This window comes from Chinchilla lanigera, unplaced genomic scaffold (assembly GCF_000276665.1).
Source record: "Chinchilla lanigera isolate Chin_1 unplaced genomic scaffold, ChiLan1.0 scaffold00089, whole genome shotgun sequence".
Taxonomy (NCBI): Eukaryota; Metazoa; Chordata; class Mammalia; order Rodentia; family Chinchillidae; genus Chinchilla; species Chinchilla lanigera.
The window spans coordinates 8,967,156-8,977,343 of NW_004955490.1; the positions used below are offsets into that span (position 1 = coordinate 8,967,156).

The window sequence follows — 10,188 nt, forward strand, 5'->3', positions numbered from 1 at the left end:
GTCATTTAAGTGGGCTCGATTTTAAGCTGTTTACTTTAGGTATTCCCATCGGAATTTTTTCCTTGGTCCCTTAAGCTTAAAAAGTATATAGTGCTAGCTAATGTCTAAGTTATTTCTTCTCTTCCATCTTTTTTGTATTGTGTTTAAAGAACACATTTCAATCTGCCCTCTTGACAACTCTATAGAAGTTCTATACAGTATTGTAACTATACATACAATGTTGTACAACACATTTATAGAACTTTTTCATCTTGCATGACTGAAGCTTTATACCCATTGAACAGAAACTTTCCATTTCCCCATTTTCAACCCCTGCCAATCGCAATTCTTTGTTTCAGTGAGGGTGACTACTTTAGACATTTCATATAAATAGAATCTTTTAATAGTCATCCTTCAATAAGTGGCTTATTTCACTTTGCATATAATCTACAAGGTTCATCCAAACAGGATTCTCTTTTTTAAGGCTGAAGCATATATATATATATATATATATATATAAACACTTTTCTTAATCTTTTCATTTGTCAACAGACATTTAGCATGTTCCTGCCACTTGGTTATTATGAACAGTGCAGCAGTGAATGTAGAAGTACATATATCTGTTCAAGATCTTTATTTATTTCATCTCTTTTGAGTATATACCAAGAAGTGGGATGGTTGGTTTATATAGTAGACGTACTTTTAATTTGAGGGGAAACTTCCATACCATCCTCCACAGCAGCTACACTTTTACATTCCCACCAGCAGTATGCATGGGATGCAATTTCTCTGTATTCTTGCCAGCACTTGTTATTTTCTGTTGTTGTTTTTTATAATGGTCATCCTAATTGGTATAAGGTTATACCTCATTATGGTTTTGATTTATATTCTGTAGATGATTAGTAGTATTGCGCATCTTTATATATGTGCATCGGCTATGTATGCATTGTTTGGAGAAATGTCTGTTCAAGTTCTTTGCCCTTATTTTAATTGGCTTACTTGGTGTTTTGTTTTTTGCTACTGAGTTATATGAGTTCCATATTTATATATTAACTCCTTATCAGATAAGTAGTTTACAAATACTTTTTTCCTGTTCCGTAGGTTGTCTTTTCATTCTGTCAGTTATTTCCTTTGTTGTGCAGAGCTTTTTAGTTTGATGTAGTCTCCTACCTATTTTTTTACATGTGCTTTTGTTAGGATATCAAAGTCATTGCCAAGACCAACATCAAGAAGCTTTTCTGTTTGTTTCCTTCTAGGAATTTTATAATTTCAGATCTTATGCTGAAGTCTTTAATCAATTTTGATTTGATGTGCATACATGGTTTAAAATAAGGATCTAATTTTATTTTGCATGTGACTATCTAGTTTTCTCAACATTTTTTGAAGAAATATCTTTTCCTTATTTTGTGTTCTTGACACACTTGTAGAAGATAAGTTTACTATAGATGATGGATGAATGGGTGTATTTCTAGGCTCTCCGTTCTGTTCCATTGATCTATGTGTCTGTTAATGCTAGTACCACACTATTTTAATTACTGTTGTTTTGTAATGTCTTGAAATAAGGAAGTATAAAATCTTTAGCTTTATTTTCAAGGCGTTTTTCTTTTTTGGCTGTTTGGAATCATTAGTGATTCTATATGAGTCTTAAGAACTTTTCTATTTCTTTTTAAAATGCCATTGAGACTGATCGAAACTGCATGGAACTGTGGATCATGGTGGGAAATATGGATAGCTTAACAATATTGCCTTCCAATCCATGAACACAGGACGTCTTTACATTTATTTGTGTCTTATGCAATTTCTGTCCATAGCATTTCTTTTTCAGTGTGTAAATCTTTCACCTCCTTTGTTAAGTTTATTCCTAAGTACTTTATTCTTTTTGATACGGTTGTAAATGGGATTGTTTTCTTAATTTCATCTTATTGTTCATTTTTAGTATATAGGAAACACAACTGATTTGTCTGTTAATTTGTATCCTGCAACTTTATTGAATTGTTTATTCTCTTTTAAAGGGCCTTTAGTCTTTTTACGTGTATGATCATTCCATCTGCAAATAGAGATAATTTTACTTCTTCCTCTCTGATTTGGATACATTTATTTATTTGTCTTGCCTAGTTGCTCTGGTTATAACATCCAGTACTATGTTGAATAGAAGTGGTGAGTTTCCTTTTCTTATAGGAAAAGTGTTTTCCTTCTCACTGTTGAATATGAGGTTAGTCATGGGGTTTTCACATATGACTTTAATTTTTTTATGACTTTCACTTTTATTGAGGTAATTTCCTTCTATTACTAGTTTGTTGAGTGTTTTATTGTGAAATGGTATTGAATTTTGTCAAATGGTATGCCTACATCTATTGAGACAATCATGTAATTTTTAAAAATCTTTTGTTCCATTAATGTGTTGTATCACATTGACACTTTTTCTGTGTCATTGTTCTTGCATCCCAAGGATATATCCCACTTGATAATGGTGTATGATCTTTTTAATATACTCTTGAATCTGGTGGTATTTTGTCGAGGACTTTTGCACCTATATCAAAGATGTTGGCCTATACTTTTATTATCCTGCTATTTTCTAGATTGGCATAAGGGTAATCCTGGCCTCATAAAGTGAATTTGGAAATATTCTTTCTCTTCATTTTTTTTTGAAGATTTTAAGAAATATTTGCATTAGTTCTTTATGTATTTGATAAAATTCACCAATGTAACCATCTGATCTTGGGCTTTTCTTTGTTAGGATGTTTTTCATGACTGATTTAATATCATTACTTGTTACTGCTATATTCCAATTTTCTGTTTCATCATGATTCATTCTTAAGTCGTAAGTTTCTAAGAATTTATCTTTTTCTTCTGTGCTGTCCAATTTGTTGATGTATAATTTTTCATAGTAGTTTCCTGTAAATATTTTTATTTCTATAATATTATTTGCAATATCTCCTCTTTCATTTCTGATTTTTATTTGAATCTTCTGTTTTTCTTAGTCTAGCTAAAAGTCTTTCTGTTTTGTTCATCTTTTCAAAAACAAAACTGTTTTATTTTTCTTTATTCTCTATTTCATTTATTTCTGGTGTAACCTTTATTATTTCTGTCCTGGAAACCTTGGTCTTAGTAGTTTTTTTTTTCCTACTTCCTTGAGGTATAAAATTAGGTTCTTTACTTCATATCTTTCCTTTTTTTAAATGTAGGTGTTTTGCTGTAAAATTATCTCTTAGTGTGGCTTTTGAGGAATCTCATAACTTTTAGTATATTGTTTTATCATTTTAATTTGTCTCAAGATACTTCCTAATATCGCTTTTTCATTTCTTTGAACCATGGGTTGTTCAAGAGTATGTTTAACTTGTTAGTTTATTTTTAGATGGGATCTCACTGTGTTTACAGACTAGTTTTGAACTCATGGGTTCAACTGATTCTCTTGTCTGAGCCTCCCATGTAACTGGGGCTGCAGATGTTTTTGGCCACATCTACCTAAGTGTGTTGTTTAATTTCCACATATTTGTAATTTTCCAGTATTTTTTTCCATCAATTTTTAGTTTCATTCCAATGTGGTCTGAAAAGACAGTTTTATTGCAGTCTTTTTAAATTTGTCATGGCTTGTTTTGTGACCTAACATGTGACCTATCCAGGAGAATCTTTCATGTGCACTGAAGAATCTATATTCTGTTGTGGTTTTGTCAGATGTTCCATATGTACCTATTAGGATCATTTGATCTATAGTATTGCTCAAGTTCTCTTTTTCTTTATTGTATGTGTGTTGTTGTTGATGTTGAGAATTAAACCCAGGGCCTTGCACATGCTAGGCACTCTACCACCAAGTTTACACTCCAGCCCATGGTTTTCTTTATCTTATATCTGGATATTCTATTCATTAGTGAAAGTGAGTTTTGAGATCTATTATTGCGATGCTACTTTTCCTTTCAGTTTGGTCATTCTTTGCTTCATATATTTAGTTTGTCTGGTCTTAAGTGCATCCTTCCTCATGAATTGACATTTTTATCATTATATAATGTTCTTCTTTGGGTTAGGGACAGTTTTTTGATGTACTGTCTATTCTGTCTGGCATAAGTATGGCCAGTCCTGTTCTCTTTTTGTTACTATTGCATGGAATGTCTCAGTATTTTTACTTTTAGTCTATGTGTCCTGAAATCTAAAATGATTCTGTCTAATCAGCATATAATTGGGTTATTTTTATTTTATCCATTCAGCTATTCTATCTTGTGGTGAGTTTAATCCATTTATAGTTGAAGTAATTATTGGTAAGGGAGGATTTACAAATTTCAGTTTGTTGTTTTCTGGTTGTCTTTTATCTCTTTTGTCAGTCTTTCCATCTCAGTTATCTGCCTTCATTGTTCATTTGTTTGTTTTTGGTTTGGTTTGGTTTGGTTTTGTAGTGATATGCTTTGATTTCTTTCTCATTTCCTCTGTGTATCTTCTATAGGTATTTTATTTGAGGCTACCATAGACATAACAATCTGTTTTAAACTGGTAGCAATTTAAGTTCAATCACATCAAGAGCTCTTTTTCTTCTCTTAAAATTTTTAATAGCATCCCATTCCTAATTGATAGAATACTTTCTCTTATTTTGCTGAAGATATAAGTTACAGATTTTTCTCCCTTCTTGGTCTCTGTTTTCTCCTATTTACTTTCTGTTTGATATGTTCTGTTCTCTGTTTTTTACACATTAGGGGTTTTCCTCAGATGCCTGTTTATATTTATGAATAAACATAAACTAAAAAGCTATTTGGAAGTTTTAAGAACATGAATGGACCATGTGGACTTTGAACTTCACTTTAAGGTGATCTGGTCCGGCCTTTTGTTGGAGAAATTCCCCATCCCAAGTCAGTATTTTCACATCTTTCTTCTTTAGGCTCATCAATGTCCCCAGAGGAGTGTTCTAAATGCTTTTTTGAGAGAGTACTATAAGCTTTCTAGGAGCCTAGTGATAAAAAAGGCCCTGGAGGGCCCAGCATTTAGTAGGCATTCTTTTTCTTAGCCTCCTTGCTTTCAGAAAGGATATTCAGATCCTCAAGATTATGTGGCATTACCCTTCTTCCAACAATGATTCTCCAGTATTCTACCAGAATCATTGAGCTGCCCTCACCAGTAGCATATTGTGAGATTATTTGAAGTTCTAGTTTTTAAACAGCCTTCACCCTAACAACCTTATTTTAAAGCCATCCTTTCACATCCGTTTCCAAAGATACCTGAAGCTATCAATTCCTGAACTGTTTAAGGATTCTAAAGTAGAGATTGGGTAGATGCTTGGCTTTCCCCACTGGTGGTTTAATCTCCAGCTTTCTTAGTGTGCTGAGTTGTTTCTACTCATTTTCCAGCTTCCAGAATATTATTTTCATGTCCTTCTTGACCTTCTTGGTTTGGATCGGTATTTTTTTTAGTCTCTACAATTTTAGAGAGTTCTCTGGAGAGTGTAAAATTAAATGTGTTTAATCCACTATCTTTACCTGAAATCACCTCATTCTAACCATCAATAAAAGAGTTGTCTTACTTTCCTCATGTGTTATTTCTGTTACTCCTCAACTTACATTAGGTGCTATACCTGAAGAACCTTAGCCCTCGGGTGACTGAAAGAGATCTTGTGTCATTGTTCGCTCGATTCCAAGAGAAGAAAGGGTCTCCAATTCAGTTCCAAATGATGACTGGACGAATGAGAGGACAGGCTTTCATCACCTTTCCCAGTAAGTAGCTTCAAGTAGATAATAATTGTAACCTCAGTTCCCTAGAGACTACCTATACCTCTGTGATTCGGATATAGCCCTTTGACATGAAAAGGGAGGTGAAATAAGGAAAACATGTTTTCAGTGTTCCTTTAGTCCCCTTTCGGTGTTTCCTCCCTTCTGTTGACAATGTATGACAAGGTTACCCCAGTGTCCTCAGTTTCCCCAGTGTGGGCATTTTCTGCTTACCCTACCAAAATTTCTTTTCGTTTTGCTAACAATAGTATTTCTAGTCCAAGTTATAATTACATTATTCACTAACTAAAATGTTGGTATTCTGATCAGAATACATGTTCTTGTTTTATGACTGACTGCAAGTTAATATACTAATTCATTACTAATTTATGATTAATGGATAATGATACATTCTTCTAAATGTCACTTGGATGTTAATATATGGCTTCAAGTGTTCTAATTGAAGTATAGGAATAATATAGGAATCTTGATTTCTGTGATAAGCCAGCTGGTCTTGTGTCATCTTTCATATCCCATTGAAGGTTTATAAATCCGCTGTACTAATGGTTTTCAGTGTTTTCAAGTGTGAGCACTCCTTTTAAATTTAAAAGGATCCCCACATGATGTGATCCACAAATTGAAAAGTACACTATAAAAAGGTCTTATAAGCTAAGTATTTTAAATGTATAGCCATTTTGCTAATCATAACAATAGCTATATTGCACATTTTAAAATTTGCACATTTCTGAGACAAAAATGTGTTCAGTCTAATGACATTGTCTACTTATGATTCCTCAGACTTTTCCCATAATTCACCCTTTCCTAATTTCTTTCATTCAGGCTCTGAGATCCATAAATTGAATATTCTTGGTGACAGTATATATATTCTCATGCCTGACACTTTTACAAGGATTTTGTACAAGGATTGTTAAACTTATTTATACCTACAAGGATTCCCACAACTACCCTTCCACTGAAAGAAAATAAAAGCAAAGTGTCCCCAATAATATGATAATTTCTTTTGTTTGTGTTGCCATTTTGAGAAAGATTTGGTTCTCCTATAATGTGTCTAAGAGGCTCATGTATAATTAGATACAACTTAGATTTCTTTAGCACCTGACCTTATTTCTTTACCTATATCTTTGAATTAGAAGATATCCTCAAACATCCATTTCGAGTTTTTATTGTTATTATTGCTAGCCATTAATTTAACCTTGCTAAGTTGTACAAATTAGAGATTATAGAAAAGATGGTAAAATCAAATAACAGTATTACTTTGTTGTTTGCATTTAATTCTGATGCACTACAACCTAAACTAGACTTGGAATTAAATTGAATTATTAACCTCTATGTAAATTGATTTTTTTCTTTTTCTTTTTCTAGATAAGGAGATAGCATGGGAAGCCTTGCATCTAGTAAATGGATATAAACTGCATGGGAAAATATTGGTGATAGAGTTTGGAAAAAACAAAAGCCAACGGTCGGACCTCCAGGCTGCTTCTCTCCTATCGTCTATTACAAATAGTAGTCTTGATGTCAGTGATAGCTAGAATGAATGTACACAGTCCTAGATGATCAGTATTATATTCGAATCGCAGAGCTAGGATTTGTATATAAATTTGTTTAAAGAGCAGAAATTAACTGAGAGAGGAAAAAAATAATTAGGACAATGCCTTTCAGTTATTGGACATAATTAGAACATCTTTTCTACAACCAAACACTATAGGACAGAAAATATCCTGAGTATTAAAGGTAATATACAAAGAGTATTATTTTCTCAAGGTAAATTACATAAGATTATTCTTGAGAATTTTGTAAAATTTTTATCATTTCTGGTGTCTTCAATATTTACCCCTAGAAGGCCAGGCATGGTAGCACACGCCTGTAATCCCTATAATCTCATCACTCAGGAGGCTGAGACAGGAGGATCATTGCAAGTTCAAGAGCAGCCTGGGCTACAAAATGAACTCAAGTCTAGCCTGAACTGCATAGCGAGACCCTGTCTCAAAAAGAGAAAAAAAATAAAATTTACCCCTTGAAATGATTCTTTTCAGGCCTGTCTCCTGTACACAAAACTTTAAAACTAATTACATGTTGAAATATTTCTTTACTGGAGCTTACTTGTCCCTAAGTTTATATACCCAGTACGTAAAAGAGCAGGCCCCTAGGCCTAAGCCTCAACAAATGCTGTTATGTCAAAGCTAGTAACAGGAGGTAGTTTCATGAGTCAGCCAACCTATTTGATGAATACTTCAACACTAACTTAAGAGTCTTCAAAAATCTGTGTATTTTTATAATGAAATCTTTTAGATCAAAATATTGGTGTTTGCATGGCCATTTAATAAGCTAAATGCCATTGAGCAATTATTGAATTCAAAGCAATAAACATTGGGTATATAATATGTTAACTATATGGATTTTAGAAGAAGAACATATTAACAAGAATACCAAAGGGATGTAGAAGGAAAGAGTTCTCTAGAAGAGAGATAGCCTGTCTCAAATTCCCTAGTTGTTTGTTTCTGGTTGCTGAAAAAAGTAGAAGAACAATATGGTATATAGGAAGTGCTACAATCTTTGGAATCAAACTTTAGAACCTCACAGCCATACTTAACCATTCTGAACTTGACAAGTCATTTAATCTGGTCCTCAATTTATTCATCAATAAAATAAGGATAATACTTCTTACCTCATTAGGTTGGGAGGATTAAATGAGATATTATCCAGGTTGAGAAACAAAGAAAAGAAAATGAATAAAATTAGATATTAAGGATTTGTAAGATATTATTAAGTGTTCTTGTGTATATGTAATGAGAATCCAAAAGAAAGACAAGAGAAAAGAGCAGAAAAACATTCCAAGGAATAATGTCTGAACCAGTTGTGGTAGTGCACACCTGTAATCCCAGCACTTGAGAGCCTGAGGCACAAGGATTACTGCAAGTTTGAAGCCAGCCTGGGCTACATAGTGAGTTCAAGGCCAACCTGAACTACATAGCAAAACCGTGTCACAACCCAGAAAAGAAAGAAGAAAGGGAGGAAGGAAGGAAGGAAGGAAGGAAGGAAGGAAGGAAGGAAGCAAGCAAGCGAGGGAGGAAAGAAGCAAGGAAGGAAGCAAAGGAAGGGAGGAAGGAAGGCACACTGAATGCTTAAAATTTGATAGAAGCAATACTCTACACATTAAAGAAGTTCAACAAATCCCAAGTAGGAAAAGAAAAAAAACCTGCAAACAGACCTATCATAATAAAAATACTGGAACCCAAAGACAGAAAATCTTTACAGCAAGACAAAAAAAATGAACTGTCACTTATTAGTGAACTACAGCAAGATTAACAACTCACTTCTCATCAGAACTATGATGATGCTGTGAGATAACATTGAAAATGCTCAAATAAAATAACTGTCAGACAAGAGTCCTATGTACAGGGCTGGGGATTTAGCTCAGCGGCAAAAGCGCCTGCCTTGCACGTGCAAGGCCGTGAGTTCGGTTCCCGGTACCGGAGAAAATCCAAAAAAAAAAAAAAAAAAGAGTCCTATGTACACTAAAACTGTTTTTCAAGTGAAATAAAACATTCCCACATAAGAAGCTGAGAGAACTTCTTGTTAGCAGACCTCACAGGAAATACAAAAGGAAGTTCTTCAAGTGGAAAGCAAATGACCTCTGACAATAATTTGAATCTACACACAAAAACAACAGACAGATAATTATAAAATTCTAAAAGATAATCTAAATTCATTTTTCCTTCATTAACTAATTTAAAAAACAATTTTATAAAACTATACATATATAGTTGCATTGCTTTGCCTTTAACATATAATAGTGTAATATATTTGCCAATAATAGAAGAAAGAAGGTAGGTGGAAATAATGCTGTGTTTTACTAAAGCAGTGACTCTAGATGTTAGCTCAAATCCATAGGAACAAACAAAGAAGACAAAACAGGACAAATAAAAAGGTTAATTTTTTAAAGCTGTTAATAAATAATTGTTCTTTTTTCTCTCAGCTTCTTTGACAGGCATAGAATTATATTAATAATTATAATGAAATATTGGGTTTATAACATATGTAGAAGTAATATATGTAATTATCATACTACAAAATGTGGAGAAAGGTGTGTGTTTACGTAGGAGTAAGATTTCTGCATATCACTAGGATTTAGTGTATACCTTTAGCCAGTTCAACTGAGCTAAGATGTGTATGGTAAGCCATAGAGCAAATACAAAGGAAATAACTTTTTTGAAATGAAGATATTATTTTTAAAAGTTTAAATGTTACATTAGAAAATACTTAATGCAAAAAAAACTTCAAATAGAAAACAAGAAGTAAAATGGCAGTTAAGTCCACCCATATCAATAATAAAAACAAATGTGAATGGATTAAACTAATCGAAAGGCAAAGATTGTCAGACTAAACAAAGAAAACAAGATTCAACACTATTCTTTTTGTCAGAAACACACTTTAGATTAAAAAGTACAAATAGATTGAAGGTAAAAGAATGGAGAAAAATGTATCATGCAAACAATAACCA

At 33.0% G+C, this 10,188-nt stretch overlaps 1 protein-coding gene across 2 annotated transcripts in view; it reads left to right on the forward strand.

Annotated features, from left to right (window-relative positions):
- Positions 1–7,593, forward strand: part of Rbm41 (RNA binding motif protein 41) — a 62,133-nt gene extending 54,540 nt beyond the window's left edge. For both annotated transcript variants that reach the window (XM_005404705.2, XM_005404706.2), the window contains 2 exons: positions 5,525–5,672; positions 7,050–7,593. In XM_005404705.2, the coding sequence (XP_005404762.1) occupies positions 5,525–5,672; positions 7,050–7,216 (315 nt within the window). In that variant the 3' untranslated portion in view covers positions 7,217–7,593. The remainder of the gene's footprint in view (positions 1–5,524; positions 5,673–7,049) is intronic.
- Positions 7,594–10,188: the final 2,595 nt, after the last annotated feature.